Source organism: Macrotis lagotis, chromosome X (assembly GCF_037893015.1).
Source record: "Macrotis lagotis isolate mMagLag1 chromosome X, bilby.v1.9.chrom.fasta, whole genome shotgun sequence".
Taxonomy (NCBI): Eukaryota; Metazoa; Chordata; class Mammalia; order Peramelemorphia; family Peramelidae; genus Macrotis; species Macrotis lagotis.
The window spans coordinates 105130495-105156777 of NC_133666.1; the positions used below are offsets into that span (position 1 = coordinate 105130495).

At 36.1% G+C, this 26283-nt stretch overlaps 1 protein-coding gene across 1 annotated transcript in view; it reads right to left on the reverse strand.

Annotated features, from left to right (window-relative positions):
- The window catches only part of TMC1 (transmembrane channel like 1), a 146330-nt gene that overhangs the window by 35313 nt on the left and 84734 nt on the right, over nt 1-26283 (reverse strand). The window contains exons 8-11 of the mRNA XM_074203763.1: nt 20115-20259; nt 18325-18519; nt 13521-13700; nt 13085-13246 (exon numbers count right to left, since the gene is read on the reverse strand). Coding sequence (XP_074059864.1) covers nt 13085-13246; nt 13521-13700; nt 18325-18519; nt 20115-20259 — 682 coding nt within the window. The remainder of the gene's footprint in view (nt 1-13084; nt 13247-13520; nt 13701-18324; nt 18520-20114; nt 20260-26283) is intronic.

Here is a 26283-nt window from a genome sequence, read left to right on the forward strand (position 1 = left end):
CTTACTACTAAATCTAAAATTTCCACTCTCTGTTATATATATTTTTTTTATTTTTAATGGATCAACTTAAACTATTATACTCTGTCTTGGCTCCAAGCTGTGTAAAAGGCAAAATATGTGAAAATCTTCCTTGTCTTCTTGAGGAGAGGTTGGAAGAATTTCTCTGAACTGGTCTAGCATGGTTGAGGTATGTATAAGAAGGTTGGAAGCTGAACTTTAATGATTTTCTTCTTCATCTCCTTTATATCATCTTCATCCATCTCTTTGCCTAAACCAGTCATTTTAGCATAAGGAAATAAAACAGTACATTATTTTGAACCACTTTTCTTCTTCAAGAAATAACATGGGGTAGAGTAGATGAACCTTCTCTTGAAATCAGGAAATCTTGAATTTCAATTCTGCCTCATTTACTAGCTATGTGACCTTGAGCACATCAATTAACTTTTGTGGGTATCAGTTTCCTCATCTATCAAATGAGGAGGTTGAACTAAATGACTTCTGAGGTCTATTCCAGCTTGAAATCTCTATTCCTATGTTATTTCCATAACATGAGTATACTAACAATGTAGTTACAAATCAGAAATGAACAGCTAAAAAGCAATAACTACCCAAAGTCATGAAAAAGAGCTAAGAATTTACTTTTGGACAAACTGATGTTTTCCAGTAAGATGTGTCTAATTCAGGGGTGGGGGTGTTAGTTCTGGTAAATTAGTAAATTCTTTGCTCCCAAGAGCCCAAAGCCAAATGGAAAGGAACACAAAAGAAAATGATGCCCTGTGATATAAAGTCACACTTGTCTTATGAACTAACTCTTTGTATTTTTATAGAAGAGGTTCTTAACTTCTTCTGTGTATCCTGGATCCTTCTTTGGCAATCTGGTAAAACCTGTAGACCCTTTCTCAAAACAATGGTATTAAATACATAATATAAAATATATAGGATTATAAAGGAAACCTGAAGTGAATATTTTAATTCCTAACCAAGTTCTTGGATCCTCTAAAAATCTACCCATAGAACCCATGGGGTTCCATGAACCCAGGTTAAAAACTCCTGCTTTAAAGAAAAGGAAATAGAAGCAATATTAAGCTTAGCCAACATAATGTTCCCAGACAGCTTGTCCATGGACCAAAAATATTCCAGTCAGAAGATGTTATTTCCCTCTTCCTGGTCACAGGGAAATAAATCACATTATGTGAACCTATCATTTTTGTATGAATGGAATATACTGACAATAACAAGTACAATTTTGATCAATGTAACCAATTAATAAGCATTTCATAAGTATTTGCCAGATTTTGTACTAAGTTCTGGAGATTCAAAGAAAGGCAAAAACAATCCTTAAGCAGCTCACATTCTAAATGGAGGAGACAACATACAAATAACTGTGTACATATAATATTTATAGTGAGGATTAAAGGTAATTTGAGAAATGGAAAGGAATCAGTTCAATTTGTTAGAATCCTTTATTAAATTTTCAATGTAAGCATTTATCACTTAGAATTTAGGAAATTCTGTGAATTAAGGCTTGATTTATTGTTTCTTTGTTGACCTAGGAAGAGATGGAGAAAAATGTTAGAAAAGCAGATCAAACTTAAAAGTACGTCAGGCATACATTTGGTGGGGCATCAAGCGAAGCTAGTTGTTAAACATTTAAAAGCATACCACTGGCAGAGGCCTCCTGAAGAAAGTGGAATTTGAAATAAAGAATAGCAAATGCCAAGGAATAGAGTTCTAGATGGAGGGTGATTTGTATGGAATACCAAGTAAGCTAGTGTTCCTGAAATGTAGAATGAAAAGAAGAAAGGAAAGTGTGAGAAAGCTGAAAAGGAAGGAAAAGCCTAAGTTGTGAAGGAATTGAAATACAGAAGACAGAATTTTATATTTGGTCCCAGAGAATAGAGGACCACAGATAGAAATCTTTTCTTGACACAGAAGATGAGCAATATATTATGAGGAAATATATTGAGGTGGGCAGTACTTGGTACTTTAGCTTCCAACAACCTCTTCTGCCTTCCAAGCTCTTTCATCTAGCCCAAATAAAAGAGCCCTGGCAATAGCACCAAAGTATTACCGATTTGGAGTTGAGAAGGCATTTGGGAAGCCATCCTTTGCAACTTCCCTATCTTAGAGATTCTGCTGTCCTCCAACTCCCATTTCAAATATCTTAGGGAAGACTGTTTCCTAATCCAATCTACTTTGCATTTAACTAAATATATAAGCATATGCATTGTGTGTATCTATATATGTATAAATGTAAATGCATGCATGTATACATGTGTACATGTATATATACTCATATATATATATATATATATATATATATATATATACACCATCTTCTTCTGCATTTAGTTTTATATATACTTGACTCTTCTATTAGACTTTAATCTCCTTGAGAGTAGGGGTTGTTATATACTTTGTATTTGTATCCCTAGGATCTAGCACAGGGTGGCATATAGTATGTACTTCACTCATGTTAACTGTTTGACACCTAATATTGCAAGTAAGCTTTTCCTTAGAAAGTGCATCAAAGAGGAAGAAAAGCTCTTCCCTAAGTAGGGAATTTAATTCTAAGTTGGACTGGACTTGACCAAAATTGCTCATCTCTCAAAGAAAATAGGTTGGGGCCAAGAGAGGTCCAAAAAGAAGCAGAGGGAAACATTGGAATACCTGACAAATTAGAAAAACTCACATAAAATTTAGAGACTTTGGAAAAGGTATACAATACTCTGCAAAATGTTCAAAGCTGAGTTTTTAATTTTTGGCAGTTTACGTTTTATATCTAGCTATACTGCTTCTGTTAGGCTCTCCTTAAAAATGAGAACTAAACCATTAATGTCTCAAGTGCATAGATATGGATATTGATATTCGCAAGTCATAGCCTTGCTAACCTTGCTATTTTTTTATCTTCATTATGTTCACTTTATTCTCATACTTTTCACCTGTCTCATCCGCAATTCCATTTAGAACCCTGCCACTCCCTCTCCTGTTTGCTCCATTCAGCCATTTCTCAAGATGCTAAATGCTTTTTCAGAGAGGAGGCAGGAGGCTGAAAGAAAACAAACTCTCTCTCAAATAAATTGACTATTAGAGAAAGAAACAGGGAGAAGTGCACAAAAAAAGAAATAGAGAGAGTAGGGGAGTGGGGAAGGAAAGGGGAAGGAGGAGAAAGAAGAAGGGAGAGAAAAAGGAGAGAGAAAGCATGAAATAGAGACAGAGAGAAGAAAAGAAATTCACTAAAAGCTTTTTAAAAAACAGATCAATACTTCATGACATAATCTGGAGACTTCAGAAAGCAAGAATTTTAATCAATGAATTGCTACTTTTATTCTGAGTCTTCTCTATATTCAGAAACTGAAGGACATTGTTAGATTTCATCAACAATTATGTTCAATCAATTATTCCCAGATGTGGACAAGCTTAATCTTTGAATCCAGGTGTAAGCCTTAAATAGGATTGTGGCAAACATTAGGTAAATGTCAGTTTAAGGGCTTTTACTAAGCACTTAAAAAGCCCAGAAACTGTTCTAAACCCTGAGATATACAAAGAGAAGCAAAAATAAATAAATAAATAATGAAATTCCCTACCCCCAAGGTACTTTCATTCTAATGGGGGAGACAATATGTAAACAACTAGGTAGATATAGTAGAGTATGTGTGGGTTGTTAACCTCACACCAGACCACATGGCACTGGGAAAGGAAATCTTTTTCAGATTCTGAGGTTGTTGGAGCTATACTATCTAAAAACTCACAACAATGCAAGGATCTCAATAATTCATATTGTTTAATCTTTTGTTAGCATCCCTACTAACTTTAGGATCCATAAAATATATTGTCTAAAGCCTGCCAGCTATTTCTTTTCTTTGATAAGGCATCAGAGGAATGGACATTGACTTTGCCTGTAAATACCTGTCATAGAAACAAGCATTCTAAAAATGTGGAAAATATTCAGAGCCGTAACTGGGAATATTTAAGCCCGCAGGAAAAAAATGAATTTAATAAGGAGGTGGAGAGGACAAAAGTATGTTTTTGAAGAAGGCATCACCCATCCCCAGAAAGTATGAGCTTTAGTGGTATCAATAGTTCTTGACCTCCCAGTCCTTAGAAGGTAAGGAAAAGAGGAGGTGTTAGATGCCACAGTGACAGACCTCTAAAGCTAAGGAAAAAGATAAGGGGCTTTCATATCCAACAAGAATGACAAGGGCAGAGCCAAGATGGTGGCAGAAGGACAGCCTTTCTTAGGAGCTCCCTCCAAAATATTTCAAAAACCGTAACATTATAACTCTAACTAAATTTTCAAGAGAGAACCCACAGAAAGATCCAGTGAGGCAATTCTCCAGGCCAAGGTAACCTGGAAAATAGTGGGAAGGCTCTGTTCCATGGGGTTGGAGGGGGTGGCAGAACACCAGAGCTAAGGAACTCCAGTCATCTGGGAACAACCCCAGGGCTCCTGGGTCCCTGGAATCCCAGCTCCTGGCAGCAGAAGCAGTTTCCTGATCTGCCACCCCAGGGAGCACCAAGTAAAACTTGGAAGATCAGCAGGGAGACCCCTGCCAGAGTGAGCATGAAGCCCAGGCCAGTGTGGCCCTCCTCAGAATAGCCGTGGCCTTCAGCACAGCCCAGATCCCAGGAAATGGAAGCAGGCCTGAGCCGCCAGGCAATTGCTTTCTGAGTGCTCAGCCCTCAGAAGGTAAGGGAGTAGAGGGAGACTGTTGAGGTCTGTCCTCTGTCCCTAGGACAGGATTCTGGGGCTTTGACCCATATTCAGACCCTGGTCGCAGTCTAGGGCCCCCACAGAGCAGGGACCTCCCTCACAGCTCCGGGGCAGAGGGGTGAGCTTGTGGTCATCCACAGACCAGGAGAGTAGTCACAGCATCCCATAGGATCTTGAAGGAACTTGCAGGGGAGTCCCAATAATACTCAAAAGCTCAGGAAGCACCCCCAAACCAGGCATAGGCTGGGGAAATGAGTAAACAGAAAAAAAAAGCAACCTGACCATAGATAATTACTTTGGTCCCATGGAGGACCTAAACACACACTCAGAAGATGACAAAGTTCAAGCTTCTACATCTAAAGATTCCAAGAAATATAGGAGTTGGGCTCTATTATACAGCTCAAAAAAGATTTTGAAAATCAAGTATGGGAGGTAGAAGAAAAATTAGGAAAAGAAATGAAAGAGATGCAGGAAAAACCTGAAAACCAAGTCAGCAGCTTAGTCAAGGAGATCCAAAAATATGCTTAAGAAAATAACATTAACTTCTGGCCAAGATGGCGGAGAGAAGACAGGCACAGTTCTAAAGTCTCCTGATCTCTTCCCCATCTATCACATGAAACAAACCTCTTAAAAGAAATCCGAACCAGGAAACTCAAAAAGAAAAGCCAGGAGAGGAACATCTACCTCAGGATGTGTCTCCCGCAGCAGCCTTGGCTGAGTACCGGTGAGTGAGTCTGGGCTCCGAGGGAGGATCAGCCCGGGATCAGCCAGATTAACAGATGAATTGGAACTGGGAGTCTGAGGGCCCGAGACCTGAACCTGCTGGATCAGCGGTGGGGCTGGACAAAAGGGGCTTGGGTCCTCGGGGAAGCAGAGGTGCTGGTGTTGGTGCTGTCCCCCTGGAGCTTGGGGAAGGGGCTGTGGGGAGAGGTCTGGTGCAGGAGAGCTGCAGACATCATCCCTGGGCTCCTCAGGTCTGAGAAACTCTGAGTCTACACCTCCATTGCACTCCATTGCACACCTCCTCCAAAATAAACAATTGCAAACTACTTCTGCCTCAGTCCCAGGTGTGTGAGCAGAAGAAACAGCCCAGCTGAGGAATGACCTCAGGCCAGGGCAAAGCCCACCATTGATTGAAGGCAAAAGAATTCAATACCTCCAATTCCTTCCCTCAAGCAAAGGGAGAGGGCCTCAACCAAGGTCACAGACACTACAGAGAAAGCAACCAGCACCTCCTACTGGCCAGCCAGAGAAAGTGCATCCAGTAAAGCCTTTGGCAATCCCAAGCCCAGGTGAACCAGCACTGCCCCCCCAACTCAATGTCTTAGCATAATGAAGAAGGGTCAGCAGAAAGGTAGATCCATAGAAAAATTCCTGGAAGGGAAAGACCCCCAACTCAGAGAGACCTGGAACCTCTAAGGAGAATACAATCTGGTCTCCAGCACAGAAAGACTTCCTTGAAGAAATAAGGAAGGAGCTTAAAAATTTGGGAGAGACAATTAATACCTTGCAACAAGAAAACAAAACCTTAGAAAGTACAATTGGACAAAGACAAAAGGAGACTAAATCTTTCAGATCCTCAAATGAACAAATGCAAAAAGAAATTAATTCTCTCAAAACCTCAATTGGTCAAATGGAAAGCTCTTTCAAAAGTAGAATTGACCAATTGGAAAAGGAGTTGCAAAAGGTTAATGAAGAAAACTCCTCCCCCCAAAAAAGAACAGAGTCTACAGAAACTAATGACTCCATGAGACAGCAAGAGTCAGTTAAACAAAATCAAAAAATAGAAAAAATAGCAAATGTGAAATACCTCATCAACAAAACCACTGACCTCGAGAATAGATCGAGGAGGGGCAACCTGAAAATTATAGGACTTCCTGAAAACATTGAAGAGAAAAAAAGCCTGGATTTAATATTACAGGATCAAGTGATGGAAAACTGCCCTGATATCATGGAATCAGAGGGCAAAGTAGTTATTGAAAGAGTACATCGATCCCCACCAGAAAAAGATCCTAAAATGAAAACACCAAGGAATGTTGTGGCCAAACTGCAGAACTATAAGATAAAAGAGAAAATCCTGCAAGCAGCCAGAAAGAAACAATTTAAATATCAAGGAGCCACAGTAAGGATAACGCAGGACCTGGCTGCATCAAATTTAAGGGATCGAAGAGCCTGGAACAAGATATTTCAAAGAGCACGGGAGCTTGGAATGCAGCCAAGAATCTACTTTCCTGCAAAGCTGAGCCTTCTCTTCCAGGGAAAAAGATGGACATTTAACGAAATGGAAGAATTCCAAAAATTTCTGATGAAAAGACCAGAGCTAAATAGAAAATTTGGACATCAAACAGGAGGTTCAAGAGACACATGAAAAGGTAAAAAAAAAAGGGGAGGCGGTAAAAGGAAAAAAAAATGCAATCCAGTAAGTTGAAACTGGCTATATCCCAGCATTGGGGGGGGGGGGCAGGGGAAGAGACTCTCATAAATCCTGAGAAATGTAACTCTAACAGAGAGAATATACCTAGCCAGAAATGATGGACATCCATGACCTATCCATGAGACTGCTATCTAATGGGATGTAACTGGCTTCAACCCCATTTGGGAGAAAGACTCTAATAACTCTCAGGAATTTTGACTCTATTCAATAGAATATACTGAACCAGAAGGGACAGACACTCAGAATTTTCTATGACCTAGATAGAATGATCTAAAAAAATACACTACCTCCCTAAAAAGGGGGACAGGAAAGAGACGGGAGGAGAGAGGGGATTGAATGGGGTAAATCTCATTACACTAAGAGGTATAAAAAAACCTATGGTAATAGTGGGGAAGAAGGAAGCAGAGGAGAAACACCTGAATCTTCTTCTCATCAGACTTGGCTTAAAGTCAACCTACACATACTCAGTTAACTTATAAAACATCTAACCTTTCAAGTATTAAAAGGGGAAAAGGGGAGGGGGGACAGAGAAAGGGAAGGGGAGTGGGGAAATAAGGGGAAATAACAAAAGGAAGGGAAGGGAAAAGGGAAAAAGGGGAAAGAAAGGGGAGGGTGTGATATAGGAGGGCAAACATACTGAAGGGGGTGGTATTCAAAAACAAAATACTGGGGAATAGGGGGAAAAATACAAACAGAGGGAAGATAGCACAGATGGCAATAAAGAATTAGTAATCATAACCTTGAATGTAAATGGGATGAACTCTACCTTAAAACATAAGGAAGTAGCAGAGTGGATTAAAAACCAGAATCCTACAATATGCTGCTTACAAGAAACTCATTTGAAGCAGAGAGATACATATAAAGGTAAAAGGTTGGAGCAAAATATATTTTGCTTCAGCTGAAGTAAAAAAAGCAGGGGTAGCAATCCTTATCTTAGACAAAGCAGCAGCAAAAATAGATAGTGTTAAAAGAGATAAGGAAGGAAACTTTATCCTCCTAAAAGGTACCATAGACAACAAAGTCATTTCAATATTGAACATATATATGCACCCTGTGGGACAGTATCCAAATTCTTAGAGGAGAAGCTGAAAGAATTACAGGAAGACATAGACAGCAAAACTTTACTAGTGGGAGACCTCAACTGCCCACTATCAGATCTAGATAAATCAAATCATAAAATAAACAAGAAAGAAATTAGGGAGGTAAATAGATTGTTAGAAAAACTAGATATGGTAGATTTACGGAGGAAACCGAATGGGGATAGAAAGGAATATACCTTTTTCTCTGCAGTACATGGAACTTATACAAAAATTGACCATGTACTAGGACATAAAAACCTAATGATCAACTGCAGAAAGGCAGAAATAGTGAATACATCTTTCTCAGATCACAATGCAATAAATGCCATATGCAATACTGGGCCAAGGAGATATAGACCCAGAGCAAATTGGAAACTGAATAACCTCATTTTAAAAAATGAGTGGACCAAAAAATAAATTATAGAAAGAATTAACCATTTTGTCCTAGATAATGATAATAATGAAACAACATACCAAAATATATGGGATTCATTCAAAGCAACTCTCGGGGGATATATTATAGCTCTAAATGCTTATATGAATAAATTGGAGAAAGAGGAAATCAATGAACTAAACATGCAACTAAAAAAATTAGAGAAAGAACAAATCAAAAATCCCCAATCAAATACCAAATTAGAAATTCTAAAAAATTAAAGGAGAAATTGATAAAATCAAAAGCAAAAAACTATTGAATTAATAAATAAAACCAAAAGGTGGTATTATGAAAAACTAATAAAACTGATAAACCTCTGGTCAATTTGATTTAAAAAAAGAAAGAAAGAAGAAAACCAAATTGCTAGTATTATAAATGAAAAAGGTGAACTCACCACCAATGAGGAGGAAATTAAAGTAATAATTTGAAATTATTTTGTCCAACTCTATGCCAATAAATTTGATAATCTAAGTGAAATGGATGAATATTTACAAAAATATAAGTTTCCCAGGTTAAATGAAGAAGAGATTAAATACCTAAACAACCCTATCTCAGAAAAAGAAATTCAACAAGCCATTATTGAACTCCCTAAAAAAAATCTCCAGGGCCTGATGGATTCACAAGTGAATTCTGCCAAACATTTAAGGAACAATTGGTTCCAATCCTATATAAACTCTTTGGAAAAATAGGGAAAGATGGAACTCTGCCTAACTCTTTCTATGAAACCAATATGGTACTGTTACCTAAACCAGGAAGAGTTAAAACAGAGAAAGAAACTTATAGACCTGTTTCCCTGATGAATATAGATGCAAAAATCCTAAATAAAATCTTAGCAAAACGACCACAACAAGTCATCACTAGGATACTACATTATGATCAAGTAGGATTTATTCCAGGAATGCAGGGTTGGTTCAATATTAGGAAAACTGTTAGTATACTCAATTGTATCAACAACAAACCTATCAGAAATCATATGATCATATCAATAGATGCTGAAAAAGCTTTTGACAAAATACAGCATCCATTCCTATTAAAAACACTAGAGAGTGTAGGAATAAATGGACTGTTCCTGAAAATAATTAGCAGTATCTATCTGAAACCATCAACAAGCATTATATTCAATGGGGAGAGGCTAGAGGCATTCCCAATAAGATCGGGGGTGAAACAAGGGTGCCCATTATCACCACTAGTATTCAATATTGTATTAGAAATGTTAGCATCAGCAATTAGAGAAGAAAAAGAAATTGAAAGAATTAGAATTGGGAAGGAAGAGACAAACTCTCAGTCTTTGCAGATGACATGATGGTCTACCTAGAGAATCCCAAGAAATCATCTAAAAAACTACTGGAAACAATTAGCAATTTTAGCTAAGTTGCAGGTTATAAAATAAACTCTCATAAATCCTCAACCTTCCTATATATGTCTAGCAAGAAACAGCAGGAAGAGCTAGAAAGAGAAATCCCATTCAAAGTAACCTCAGACAGTGTAAAATATTTGGGAGTCTATTTGCCAAGACAGACTCAGAATCTTTTTGAAAACAATTATAAAACACTTCTCACACAAATTAAATCAGATTTAAATAACTGGGCAAATATCAACTGCTCATGGATAGGGAGAGCTAATAAAATAAAAATGACAATTCTACCAAAACTAAACTATCTGTTTAGTGCCCTACCAATCAAAATTCAAAAAAATTACTTTAATGAGTTAGAAAAAATTGTAAGTAAATTCATATGGAGAAGTAAAAAGTCAAGAATTTCCAGAAGCTTAATGAAAAAAAATGCAAACGAAGGTGGCTTAGCCCTACCAGATATAAAATTATATTATTAAGCATCAGTCATCAAAACTTTTTGGTATTGGCTAAGAAATAGAATGGTGGACCAGTGGAATAGACTAGGTATAAAAGCAGGAGAGGATTATAGTAATCTGCTGTTTGATAAACCCAAAAAGTCCGGCCATTGGGATAAAAACTCCCTCTTTGATAAAAACTGCTGGGATAATTGGAAGTCTTTATGGAAGAAACTTAGATTAGACCAACACCTCACACCCTTTGCCAAGATAAGATCCAAATGATTACAGGACATAGACATAAAAAACAATACTATAAGCAAATTAGAAGATCAAGGACTATTCTACCTGTCAGATCAATGGAAAGGGGAAAAGTTTATGACTAAGGAAGAGTTGGAGAACATCACCAAAAACCAATTAGATGATTTCGATTACTTTAAATTAAAAAGCTTTTGCACAGATAAAACCAATGCAACCAAGATCAAAAGAAATGTAGTAAATTGGGAAATGATCTTTACAACTAATGATTCTGACAAAGGACTCATTTCTAAAATATACAGAGAACTGAGCCATATTTTTAAAACAAAAAGCCATTCCCCAATTGACAAATGGTCCAAGGATATGCAAAGGCAATTTACAGATGAGGAGATCAAAGCAATCCATGGCCATATGAAAAAATGCTCTAAATCATTAATTATTAGAGAAATGCAAATCAAAGCTTCTCTGAGGTACCACCTCACACCTCTCAGATTGACCAGTATGACCAGGAAGGATAATGATCATTGTTGGAAGGGATTTGGGAAATCTGTGACATTATTACACTGTTGGTGGAGCTGTGAACTCATCCAACCCTTCTGTAGAGCTATTTGGAACTATGCCCAAAGGGCAACAAAAATATGCATACCCTTTGACCCAGCAATACCACTACTGGGTCTATACCCTGAACAGATGAGAAAAAAGGGTAAAAACATTGCTTGTACAAAAATATTTATAGCAGCCCTGTTTGTGGTGGCAAAGAACTGGAAATCCAGTAAATGTCCTTCAATTGTGGAATGGCTTAGCAAACTGGTATATGTATGTCATGGAACACTATTGTTCTATTAGAAACCAAGAGGGACGGGATTTCAGGGAAACCTGGAGAGATTTGCATGAACTGATGCTGAGTGAGTTGAGTAGAACCAGAAAATACTGTACACCCTAACAGCAACATAGGAGTGATGTTCAACTTTGAAGGACTTGCTCATTCCATCAGTGCAACAATTGGGAACAATTTTTGGCTGTCTGCAAAGGAGAGTACCATCGGTATCCAGATAAGGATCTGTGGAGTTTGAACAAAGTACAAGGACTATTCCCTTTAATTTGGAAAAAAGCCGGATATCTTATTGTCTGATATTGTTACCTCTGAGAATTCTGTTCTCTTTAAGGATATGATTTCTCTCTCATCACACCCAATTTGGATCAAGGTATGACATGGAAACAAAGTAAAGATTGATGGAGTGCTATCTGTGGGGTGGGAGTGGGGGGAGGGAAGCAAGATTGGGGGAAAATTGTAAAAATCAAATAATATCTTTAATAAAAATAAAAAAAAGAAAATAACATATTAAAAACCTGTTTAGGTGAAATGGATAAAAGTTCAAAAAGTTAATGAGGAGGAGTTTTTTTTTTTAGGGTTTTGCAAGGCAATGCCCAAGGCCACACAGCGAGGTAATTATTAAATGTCTGAGGCTGGGTTTGAACTCAGGTACTCTTGACTCCAGAATGGGTGCTCTATCCACTGTGCCACCTAGCTTCCCCAAGAAGAATTCTTAAAAAGCAGAATTGGCCAGATGGAAAAGGAGATAAAAAAGCTCTTTGAGGAAAACAAACAAGAATGACAAGCCAGTAGAGGACTTTGTCCTCCCTAGATGTTAGCACTTTGGAGTAAAGACCTGGTCATCCCAATTATTTTACAGTACTGATCATTTTAGACTTAGTTTGGGAATAAAAAGAAGAATATCTGCGAAGTGGAATAGACTTAATTTTAACTAAATATTTGCAAACAGTGTAAAAATCTTCATAGCATGGTGATAACTGCTAATGATTTTCTGAAGTATGTATTTATGACCAGGCAGCACTGGAATGTAATTAGTTCAAATCCAAATCAGATACTTTTACTAGTTGTGTGACCCTAGGAACGTCACTTAACACTGTTTGTCAGTTTCTTCTTCTATAAACTGAGCTGGAGAAGGAAATGGAAAACCATTCTAGTATATTTGCCAAGAAAAATCTCAAATGGGGTCTTGAAGAATGAGACTCAACTGAAATAATGGAACAAGATTAATTCTCAGAAGTTATGACCATAATTGGTTTGATGGCAAGGTATCCAAAGAGAGAAATATCAAAGAAATGTTTCCTGACAATGCCTTTAGTCATCCTTTCTTCACAGTCCAACAGACTACAATTTAAGATTAGGATTCATGGCCCCTGTGCTCTACAAGTATGCTTAAAATGTCAAAGAAATTGAGGAAAGCCCCAGCAGCAGGGACAAGAATGTCCCTGGGTGAATAGATAAGATGAGTTTGCCATAGACATCTTTGTTAGCAAATCTGTTTGAGTATTTGAGTCCTGAGGCAGTGTATTCCCATCCATTTCATTACCTGTCCTACCATTGTCTCCCAGCAGGGACCCCTGGGTACATCGGCAGGTTCCACAAAGTAAGGAGGACCAGTGCTATTTTCACTCTGAGATGAATTGAAGGCTTTGATCATGTTCGCTTCCCATATAGTGATGTTTGCCATAACTAACTTTTCTTCTTCCAGCTAGGAAAAACAAACACAAAGAAAACAACCAACCAATTAATCTAGCAATAAACATTTATTAAACACCTTTTATGTTCCCAGTATTCTACTAAACATCAGGGATACAAAAAGAGACAAAAGACAGTCCTTGCCCTCATAGAATTTGCAATCTAATGTGAGAAGCAACAAGTAAATATATGCAAAACAAACTATATAAAGGATAAATGAGAAATATTTAACAAAAGGAAAGACTAACACAGTTGTCAAAGGCTAGTAATACAGAAACAGTACCTACCTTGTTATTGACCTCATCCAACAAGGCAAGAATAAATACATACAAGTTGCCCAGAAGAAGAGCAAAAATGCGACCCAGTAACCATTTCAGAGCTATAAGGGGATGATAGTTTTCCAGTTCAGCAAATAAGTCAAATAAGGTTGGACAAAACATCCCCAGGAGCGACATGATCATGTTCATCTGAAAAAATAATTAAATAAATAAATGAAACTAGAAAGAGTACATTGAAGACATCTTAAAATTTTCCCTTTTCCTAAGATTCTCCTTTGGCAACTTTTCTTCAGTCCTTGTAAGGTAAGAGAATTATTTTGGATCCTAAGAACTCTAGTCTTTATCCAAATAAATGAACAAAAAACATGTAGTAAGTGCTTAATTAATTAGCTACTTATTATGTTAAACATTGGTACTTAATAATTATCAATTTGCTGATTAGGGATACAAATAACACACTAGTAAGCTAGTCTCTATTTTCAGGGAACTTGCCTTCCCCCCACCTTTGAAAATGGTTGAAAAGTTTTTGCTTAGAAGAATGGTGATTGGCATCATAGGAAAGGACATGCTAGTAAATATTTAACTGCCAACTCTTTTTTTAAGGATTTTGCAAGGCAAATGGTGTTAAGTGGCTTACCCAAGGCCACACAGCTAGGTAATTATCAAGTGTCTGAGACTGGATTTGAACCCAGGTACTCCTGACTCCAGGGTTGGTGCTTTATCCACTGTGCCACCTAGCTGTCCCTTAACTGCCAACTCTTGAGGGAAAAAGATGTATGAGCATGTTTTTAAGTTTAATCTGCTTTATTAATATTTTCTCTATCCCTTTCTTAAATCTAGACAATCAACAAAACAATAAATCAAATTCTAGTTCAAAGTGTTTGCCAATTTCTTAGGTATTTAGTCTTAGGACTTTCAGGAGAGTTGACTCTAGCACAACACCCCTGGAAGGAAATTTATTAACACATCCTTTACAGAAATGTTAGTGCTGATTTAATCAGTGTTTTCAGAACTAGAATTGGAAAGCAGTATATCATGAGGCTAGTCAGATGTTTGGACAAAATAAGACATGGCTAAACTTTCAATGTTTGTGTCTTTGTGTGTGTGTGTGTTTGTGTGTGTGTGTGTGTGTGTGTGTGTGTGTGTGTGTGTTTAAGCATAGTAGAACTTTTTCAAATGGTATTAGATAATGGCTAATCAATTTTCTAAATTTTCCCCAAGTTGTGACTATAAAATATTATGTTCATATAGAACATAACTTTACTTGTCATAGAACAAACATGATAAGGATGACTTGCTTTGGAGCAGGTTTTTTTTAATGGAATTTGATTAATAAATCTGTTTTCTCCATTTTGCCTGGGAGCAAGAAAGATCTTGAAGAGTAGGTATATTGTTGAGCATTCTGGTTTAGCCCTGAATAATTTTTTTTTTAATTTGTAAAAGTATGGTTTAATTTTTCCTTTAAATGCATTTGTTTTTAGTTTTTTACAAGGCAATGGGGTTAAGTGGCTTGCCCAAGGCTACACGGCTAAGTAATTATTAAGTGTCTGAGTTCAGATTTGAACTCAGGTACTCTTGATTCCAGGGCCAGTGCTCTATCCACTGTGCCACCTAGCTGCCCCTTAATGCATTTTTACTAGCCTTCCTCATTCTTTCTACAATTTAGTTATCTATTTGCTGGCATATAGTTGGAGTATCAAAGAATTAATGATACAGATCAAACCTCATCCAGTTCAAACTTCTCATTTTTTAGTGTTAATTCTACAGTTTGTTCAGGTAGGAACAACAAAATACAAGGAAACTCTGGAAATAATAGCTAACATACAAATTTAAAATCACTGAACCTCTAATCTCACTTCCATCCAGCCCCAAATCTCTCCTATTGAAATACTTCAGGCTAGCTTGTCACCAATTTATGGAAGCTTCCAATCATGAGTCAGTATCTTATGATATTTGATAGGTATCAGGTTCCATGGGAGATAAAATAGTTGTATTAATAGTAAAAGAAGTAGTAGTAGTAGTAGTGGTAGTAGTAGTAGTAGTAGTAGTAGTAGCAGTAATAGTAGTAATAGTAGTAGTTTTAGTAGTAGTAGTACTAGCAGTAGTAGCAGCAGCAGCAGCAGCAGGAAGAGGAAGAAGAGTAGTAATAGTAATAGTGATGAAATAGAAACTATAAGATTACTATAGGAGTCACATAAACTACCAGATTAGCCATTTTTTTAAATCTACATAATCTCTCAAACCTCTTCAAAACAGAAATTAGGCACTTAAAGTAAAGTAGCTTCAGCTGTCTTCCAAAGCCCAAGATACCCAGAATCCAAAAGAAATTTTAAAAAAAGACACACACGCCCATGAATTGAACATGAGCTGACTGAATTGCAGGGCCTTTTTTCCTTGTGTACAGTATTTATACTGTTTTTAGAATTGTATAATATACAAACTCTCAGAAGTGTTTGAGTATCATGTCTTCAGTCATGTCTTCATTTATATGAAGATAGACAAAAGTACCAAAGGCAAAATTAGCTGGGAGTCAGAAGATTCAGGTTTCAGGACTGGCTTAATAAGGAATTAACTGTATGACTTTGGGCAAGACTTTCTCTTTCTTGGCTTCTCTTTTACAATTTGTAAAAGGAAGAGTTTTTTTTTTTGCAAGGCAAATGGAATTAAGTGGCTTGCCCAAGGCCACACAGCTAGGTCACTATTAAGTGTCTGAGACTGGATTTGAACCCAGGTACTACTGACTCCAGGGCCAGTGCTTTATCCACTGCGCCACCCCAAGGAAGAGTTTTAATAAGATGATCCTTAAGGTCCTTTCTTGCTTTAAAATTTTTATTCTAAATATTGCCAGTTTTAGCATTCATCTATTTATCTAAGAACATTTATTAAGCATATATATAAGGCAATGTTTCTATTGCTAACTAAAAAAAAGAAAGAAGGAAAAAAGACAAAATAGATCTTCCTTCATGGATTTTTGCATTCTCCTGGGGATTACTATATATATATATATATATATATATATATATATATATATATATATATATACATATATATGTATATATATATCTATATTCAGAAAAGTACATTTTAAATATATGCAAAGTAAATACTATGCAGTATTAGAAGTGATGAGGGAGAGGGACCATTAATAATTGAAAGGATCAGGAAAGGCTCTCTGTTGAAATCAACCCTTAACTGCAGGTTCCAGAAAAAAAAGTGAGGAGGGAAAACAACATTGAGGAAGAACTTGAAACTGTTTCTGCAAGTGCAGAGTTAAGAAATGGAATATCATTTACATGGAACAGCAAATAGGTCAATTTGATTGTAAAACAAATTAAATGGAGGAGAATAATGTGAACAAAACCCAAAAAGATAGTTTGATGCTAAATTAGAAATGGCTCAATGAGATAGTTACTACTTTATTTAGAAGCAATTTGGAACCATTTCAATTTCATGAAAGTGAGATGATCAGATACATACCTGTAGGAAAATAAATTTGTCAGTGATATGAAAGATTGGAGAGGAAAGAGACTGGAATTGAGAATGAGTATGAAAATATTGCAATAGTATAGAAGAGAGGTAATAAGGGAGGGTTCTAAACCAAGGTGGTAGTCTTATAAATGGAGGAAAAAGGGATGAGCATAACATGGGAGGAAGAGGAGAGCTATGATGATTCTAAGAATCATAGAGTTGATTGGTGATAAAAGAATGGTGATGAAATTAGGAAGATAAGTGAATTTTTAAAGAAACTATAGTAAGTTAGATTTGGGACATGTTGAATTTGGAATATGTTTGGGGTATACATGTGCAAGTCTATATTAGGCAGCTGATGCATTACTAGAGTTCAAAAAAGATATATAGTTGTTATTTAGTTATTTCAGTTGCTGAGATGCTGGTTGATGCAGACTCTTAGAATTGTCACTGTTCTTCCCGTATATTGTTATTCACTTTAACCTTATTCGGTGGACTTTGGGCATATTTATGAAATACTGTTTGGGAATGGAAAGAGAAAGTCAAGAATAGTGATTGGGGAGTAATGTGCTTACCTCATTTGCAAGTCTCTTGGCACTATCAAAAAAAAAAGAGTGTCTTCCCTTAGGGTGATGGCAAGGGATGAGAGGTATACCAGGATAAAAAGGAAAATGGAAAAACTTTGTCTATGCCCAGAATTTAATATTGTCATTGTTTATCAGCTTTCGATTAAAGTGATTCCTAATAAAATCTATAAATTAACTTGTTTACATTACTGTTTGTGTTTGAAAGAGCCATTATTCAGCAACCAAGAAATTCACATTGCTTGAGGTCCATCCCATCCTCTCTCGTTCCTCCATTCATTTCCATATTGTTTTCGCTACCTGAACTCAAGTCTCTGACCTGGGTTCAAGATCCAGTTCTTTCTAACAATGTTTGACCTTGAATAAATCTTGAGTTTTAGTTTTTTTCATTTGTTAAATAAAGGATTGTCCTAGAAAAACTCCACAATCCTTTCTGGCTCTAGATTCCTATAATTATATCAAAACCAAAGTTAAAGATAAGGGGCCTCAAAGGCCCACCTTTATAGTGGAGAAAATTTTGGCCCAGGGAGATTAAGTGATTTACTCAAGGCTGACTAATTAGTAAATATCAAAAGCAAGATCTGCATCCTTGTCCTCTTGTTACAGAAGACCCAGGAATAGGATTAGAATTGAAGGGAAAAACTCAAGAGAATAAAGTCAAATGAAGGGAGGAAAGAAAGGAAAAAAGCCAAAGCATGTCCCATAACCCACAAAGTAGTAAATGACAAATTCCAAACATATAGTAGCATGCAGGGACGAACTTCATTTTTTTCCCACCACCCAAGGGTGTCTGGATCTTGCTGTGCAAATTCCTGGGATCGTTTCACAGCCCAAAAAATGAGATATCCACTTGCAGCAAGTGTGAGGAAACAGAAGAAGTTAGCAAGGAACCTCAGGAATCGGATCAAATGGACATTTTCTTCTCTTTGGGCTGCAAATTCCTCATCAATAGCTTCCTAAAAAGAGGAGAAAAAGAAAAGAAAAACTGAGCTACTTTAAGGGTCAGGACTTCAGATTAGTTTTGTGGGAAATGAAAATTGAAAAATCAGTTTTCATTAATCTCTGGGAATCGATTCTACAAAATAGATGAGATGCATTAGGGAAGACCTGGAGACCTTTGTCATAATGGGTAGTATTACTCTTCTGATTGTATTTTAGATACTTTGGAGAATGGTTTATATTTTGTTCAAATAAGTATTATTAAAATATACATAACAAGTCCTTAACAAAGAGATATGAAAAGCCCTTAACTGCTTTATAGAACTAGAATATCCATAGGTGTGGAATATTTCTTAGAATATCAAATTTTATTAAACATTAAAATAGAAATCAAGAATTTGTAAGAATAATAATTTTTTCTATGTATTAAAAAGTTTTGATGATTTTTCCCCTTATTATTTACTTATTAGTTCATTTATTTACTTTAATTCTTTGTTATGATAGATGACTTTTTGGAAGGAGGAAGTAAGGGATATATGGGAAAATCTAGGCAATGTAAAAGCAATATCAATAAAACTGTTTTAAAATGGGAAAAGACCTCTATTGCAAAAACTCACATTATAGTAGTTCAACTTTTTACCTTTTTTGTTTGCTTGCAAATAAAATTGCCTTTCTTTGTATCCCTTATGCGTAGCCTGCCACACAGTAGGAATTTAATAAAAGCTTACTGATTAACTGAGAGCCCTCTATGAAAGCAACACTTGAACCTAGGTCTTCCTTACTTTCAAAGTTGGTTCCTTATCCACTGGAGCCATTGCCAGTAGACTTGATTTATATATTGTGTTTGGACTCTGATATCTCTGGAGAAGAGAGTGAGACTAGTGACTTTGTGAAGCTCTGTCTCATTTAAATCCAATTTACTCACAAGTCATGCATGCATGATAGAAAAAGAGGTGGGACATGTGGAATCAAGATCAATGAGGTAAATAATATAAGGGGGGCAGGAAGAAGGGGAAGAATAGAATTGGAACCTGAGATTGCTTTGGAATGGGGAACTACCAATAAGAAAATTTTCTCTACCATTGCAATGTCTTTCTCTACCATCTGCAAATGACCTTCAATTTACAATCTCTATTATGTGCTCAGTGTTACATGTTCATTATACTTCAAAGCCAGAATTTGAACATGTCTTCCTGATTCTAAGGCTGATAGCTAATATTTCATTTCTTCTCACTGAGGAAGCAACATCTTCAGAAAAGTTAATGACTTGCCTAAGATCCCAGAACTTATAAGTAGTAGTGTGGGTAGAATTCCAAATCTACTACTCTTTTTTTATAAGTGACCTTCGTTCTAGTGTTAAAATTGTGAATGATGAATCTCTTGTTTCCTGTCAATATTATTGTGAAAACTGAGGAAGCAGGACAATGCTACAATATTAATGCTGGAAAATGTCACCAGATTTTCTCTAAGCAGGCACTGTCCCCTAATTCTGGCAGGTAGATAAAATGAGTCAACTTTTCCCTTCTCCTGGGAATATTTTATTAGACCACAAGAAGTGATTTGGGATTAGTGAGATTTTGCTCCCAGAAATTCAGTAAAAAAATTCCTTTACCTTAAAGTTCATTATGATGGAGTTAAATTTGTTGTCTGCTGTTTCAGGGTTACCAATAAGAAAGTCCCAGCTTGTGAACATTTTCCAGCTGAAATTGAAAGTGTTGTCATCCCCTCCTCCATCTTCACCAAGATTCTTTGCCATTCTGCAAAGATAAAAAGGCAAATCCAAAATTTGAACCTCGAAGGGAAATATAAAATGGTACCATTAGGCAAAAGTAAGGAAGGCAAATTTAAGGGAAGAAAAAACTGGGGAGGAAAATACATAAGGGAAGAGAAATGGTTTTTCCCCAAAAGATTTTCTGGTCCATGTTTTTATACATTTCTTTTTCCTGGAGTCTTAACATTTCTATGGATGCCAAACATGAGGATTTTTTTTGTAGGCAAAGTAAGATATATAAAATATTGTTATATTTTTAAACTAATACAATAACTTTAGAATTATAAAGGACATTTTTTAAAGTCAAATTTAAAGGATTGTTGTTTATTCTTCATTCTCAAAAAGGAGCAATAACTTCATGAAAATGATGTCTTGACTTGTGTGTAAATTGGATTTAAGTAAGGCAGAGCTTTGCAGAATCATTAGTTTCACTCTTCTCTCCATGGTCATCAGAGTGCAATGACAAGACATAAATCAATGACCCCAAGTGGATAGGGAACCAACCTTGGAAGTGAGGAAAACCTGAGTTCAGGTGTTGCTTTTGACAGATGCAGCTTGTCAGTTAATCAATAAGCTTTTATTAAGTTTCTACTATGTGGCAGGCTAAGCATAAGTAATACAAATAAAGGCAAAAACGCAGCCTCTATTCTAAAGGACCTTGGTTTAATGAGGAAAACAAAATTAAAAAATGTATCAGCAAAAGAAAATTTTACCAAAATAGTGTTTTCATATAGTTCCAAAATTTTCACTGTATTGATAAGAGTTAGATTTTCAAATATTTTAAAAGTCAAGTAGTTAGAGTCAACCCAATTAGAAGTAGAAGTAGAAAAAAACCAGTTTTTACTTGCAGTTTAGTTTGAGTAGTTTCAGATCTTGGTTCCACATAGCCCACCTCTATTTCTATATCATAGTCAATCTATTTGTCTTTAGAATAATAGGCATTAACGTCCTATAAAAATTCACCTCATTAAAAATAAGCAGAAAGCCATAATGTGGTTTTTTTAAGGGTTTTTTTTGTCCAGGTAGTGGGGTTAAGCGGCTTGCCCAAGGCCACACAGCTAGGTAATTATTAAGTGTCTGAGGTTACATTTGAACTCTGGTCCTCCTGACTACAGGGCCAGTGCTCTATCCACTGCACCACCTAGCTGCCCCTATAATGTGGTTTTTTGGTTTTTGTTTTTTTTAGATTTTTGCAAGGCAAATGGGGTTAATTGGCTTGCCCAAGGCCACACAGCTAGGTAATTATTAAGTGTCTGACACCAGATTTAAATCCAGGTACTCCTGACTCCAAGGCTGGTGCTTTAAACACTATGCCACCTAGCTGCCCCTATAATGTGGTTTTTAAAAATTCTCCATTTAAGAGCTTTCTTAAAGAAATTGTGCTGTGTCTACTTGTCTTTTATTCTTTATTTTTATCTTTATTATTTATTTTATTAAGAATTTAATTTTATTAAGAATTCTCCCCTAGAGTTATAAAATGTAGCACAAATGATACTATGATAATGTTGATTATGATGATCCAATATTTATATAACAAAGCACCTTAGATATTATCTAATTTGATTTTCATAATATTCTTTTGAAGTTGGTGCTATTATTATTATTGTTATTGTGCATATTTTGCATAATTGAGTCTGAAAGAGACTAATTAACTTGTCTCAAATCAGGATTCAATCTCAGACCCACTACAAGGGACCCAGTTTCAGTACTAATCTAGTCCAACTACCTCCTTTTACGGCCCTCAAACTTGTTATCTGGGAGAGACAAATTGTTCATTCAACTATTCCTTTAACACTCATTTTCTTCATTTGAGTGTAGACCCTGAAGGAATAAGACACAAAACAGGAAAGTTGGAAGAGGGTAAGAGATAGGAAAAGGTAACTGGTGGGGGAAGGGGAAAGTTAAGAGACTGGAAGGCATTTGGGATGTTGAAAGGAGTGGAAGGCACTGAGGACAAATTCCTTAATTTTGCCTCAAGATGGTCAATACCATGTCACATACAGCTCACAATTTGCTTAAATTTGTTTTTCAAGGGACTAAACTAGGAAACCATGCCATATAGTACAGGCAACCATGCAAAGTTTTATGAGATAATTGTAAACCATGTGCTTTTAGTTAAGGCTTTCACTCTGAATAGCTTTTTTTTTGTGTTTGCTTGTTTTTTTTATTTTGTTCTTGTATTATTTAATATACAGGTTGAATTTTTAACACTGTAAATATGCTCAGAGGCATACTTTTTTACAAATCACATAAAAAGCCTCCTGAAAAATAGACTAATAGTATCATAGAAATACCTCAGCAATAAAGGTTGGGAAAAAAGGGGAGAGAAGTTGATGGAGAAGGCCAAAAAAGACTTCCACTAAAGTGCAATGCTTTTGTCAACTGCAGCCTACTTGAATCTAAGATATAGTCCACCTGACGTTTTCAGGAAACAATCAGTTGGTTGATCAAATAATGTTTTGCATAAATTAGCTAGGATACATAAAATAATAACTCATTAGGCATTTACCAAAGACTAATGTGCCCCTGGACAAGTCACTTAAACCCAACCTATCTTAGTCCTCAACTGTAAAATGCAGATAACACCCACCTCCCAGAGTTGTTGAAAAGAAAATGACATATTTATAATTCTATTTGCAAACTTTAAGGTAATGGCTTTGTGAAACATTCTCTTCCATTAATCTACTAATGGAATCTGAGAACCACTCTCAGTTTATGGAAACCTGGAATCAAGAACCACCTTTTCCTTGACAATGTTTCTTGACTTGATATCCCATAGTTCTTAAATTTATTTCTGTCTATCTCCTCACAAACAATATCTTCCAGTTACCTAAATACAATAAACCTTCCTGGATATACCCATGAAGCAAACATTGGCATCAGTATAAATAGACTATGTGATTGTAAGAAGAAAGACAGGATGTGAGAATGAAGAAAGTAATGTGTGCTACAGAGTGCCAGTCTGTGACTTATCCTATCCAGGTTAAATATTCACATTCAACCAAAGCAGCAGCTCCAGGGCAAAATGACTACCAGGAGAATCAATGTCAAGAGATTTGAGTGCTTCTTTATTCTCAACTGGAATAATTTGCAGCTAACTTGGAGGGAAAGTTGAGCAGCGGAACAGGAAAGGAGTGGGCAGCTTTCAGAGATTTGGTATATAGCATTACATTTGTTTATCTGGTTCAGAACACTTGCAAACATTAAGACTATTTTGATGAAAATGATGGGGAAATATGGAAACTGCTACATGGAAAATCAGGATTCCACAGGTATTACCAGCAGGATAATTCATCCATTTCTAAGAAGGCAGGTCTTTATGATTCTGTGGTCAGCTTTCTATTCACTACACTAGGGTACCTACCTTATCATGGAGAAATCATTATTTCTCTCTTAAATTAATAATCAATTATTATTGGAGAGATGCAGTATTTTTTCCATTCTTATTTCCTCATTATCTAGTCATCAACCCCTGAAGAATAGGACTCTTAATGAAATTGAACTTAATATTCTTTTTTTTAGTTTTTTTACAAGGCAATGGGGTTAAGTGGCTTGCCCAAGGCCACACAGCTAAGTAATTATTAAGTGTCTGAGACTGTATTTGAACCCAGGTACTCCTGACTCCAGGGCCAGTGCTCTATCCACTGCACCACCTAGCTGCCCCTGAACTTAATATTCTTTTCAATCTTGTTTAGTCCCCATCTCATTGTGTTCTACTCAGGCTTGGGTGGGGGGTAAATCCTTTATCTAGATTAAGAAAAACAGACATTTTCCCTACATTAAAGACTCCATAGAAGACAACAGAAAGGTACAGTAAGGCCACAATGAATTGGATTAGGCTCAAGAAAGATGCCCTCAATGGAAATTTTGGTTGAAAAGATGAAAATTTCTTAAATGAATATGTAACCAACATACCCTTGTAATATCCTGCTCATCCCTTGATAGGCATTTTGAGGATAATCACCAGTAAGATTTCCAATCTCGAAAATTTTCTACTTTCATATTAACAAATGAATAAATGAATATTTGACAGTTATTACTTTTACATCTTGCAATACCCTTTGTATTGAGGTTTTTGTTTTGTTTTATTTTGGGCTAGTTTTTTGTTTGTTTTTTTTTCTCCACTGTTGGTCAATTAACCTATAATTGTCTCTGTTGATATAGAATATTTTTTAAATGACTAGAATTTATTAATGGCCTTGTTCTCATGTATTACCTACCTGATAATAATAGTGCTTACATTATTGAATTTTGTAATAAACCTTCAAGCTCATTAAGCACCTAGAAGGCAGAAGATACTAAAAGATAATAACTTTAGGTTCTAAGTACTTAGTGATTTCTTGTTCAGAGATAGGGGCAAAAATTATATCTTAATCAGTTCCAGTCTTATTTATGAACAGAGTAAATGTTCAAGAATTTAGCTGTCAACTATCCCAGGAATCTGACATAATAGCATTAGAGAATCAAACTTTTGTAATAGGCCTAAGTTTTAGAGAAGTTGCATATGGGTTCCATTGACCTATCATTAGATCTTTCTAAAATAAACAAATATCACAATAAATGATTGTTGCCTATTAAAAAACTTAGTTTGAATTATTTTGCTTTCTTCAGACTACTAAAAGAAGTAAGAATTTCAATTGAAAGTAACAAAGGATGATTTTGGAGGATAAAACATCTAATATAAAATAAACTCCATGGAAACAAGGATTCTTTTTTTCCTTCTATGTCCTCAGTACTTATTATCCCCATTTTACAACTAAAAAACTAAGAAAGGTTAAGTGATTCGTCTAGGGTTTATAGAGCTCATATATGATCAGACTTCTGAGGAAAGATCCATGATCAATTCTTTCTGAATCCAAGACCATCACAACACTGTACTTAACCTCAGAAACCAACTAGTACAATTCTTTCCTTTTATAGAGAACAGACAGGTCTCCAGTCCAGTATAGTGCTTAATAAATGTTTTCTGAATTGAATAGAACTAAATTGAATCCAAGATGGTCAAGGATGTGTGTAGTATACAACAAACCTGTGAAATGCACTTGTCCCACCATTTTTTCACTTATTCATTTTTGTTGCCTCCTTGTAACTGGAGAGGGAATAAAAGGAAAAGGAGTGTTGAAATGAATTAAAGGAAGGGGGGGAAAGGATGTTTTGTTTAAAACATTTTTCTCAATGCTTCACTCAGAGGTATTTTTTTCTTTCTATGTATTTTGTCATATAAATTCTCAAAACAAAGATATTTTTGACAGTTGCTTTTTTTCTTTTTGGCAAGTAAATTGGGGTTAAGTGACTTGCCCAGGGTCACACAGCTAATATAGCAAGTGTCTGGGGCTAGATTTGAACTCAGATCCTTCTAACTCCAGTGCCAATGGTCTATCCCTATGCCTCCTAGCTGCCCTTATTTACTTTTTTCTTTTCTTTTTTTTTTATCTTTTTGGCAAGAAACTCTGCTAGTTACTCTTAACAATATGAGAGTTATCAACAGATCTATTTGGAAAAGGAAGCATAATAACCCACCCCTCTTTCATTTAACTGCAACTAAGGCCTGGGACTGGAGTGAGGAAGGAACTTTGTATTATGAACATAGTTACAAATCCTTAATTCAAAAGGAACTTAGGATCATAGATTTGACCTTGGAAAGTCCAAAGCCTTCCCAAGGTCATTCAGTTAATAAGTGGCAAGACTGAAATTCAAATCCAGGTCCTCTGTCTCCAAGCCATCATTGGAGAAATCATCATGATCACCATCATTATTGTTATAATCAAAATCATCCGGGGTTTATTTTGCTTCCTCAAAATGGCCCTCAAATATGCCATTAAGACTGAATGTAGAAGGTACTATGTTGCCTTTAGCCTACTATAGATGGTAAGGAGAATGACACAGTAACCTTTAGCAAGAAACAGGATAAATGGTATAGAATTTTTATCAGATTGCTTTCTGACAGGGGGGGGAAAGGGGGAAGAGAGGGAGGGAGAAAAATGGTAAAACTCAAAATCTTGAAAAAAAG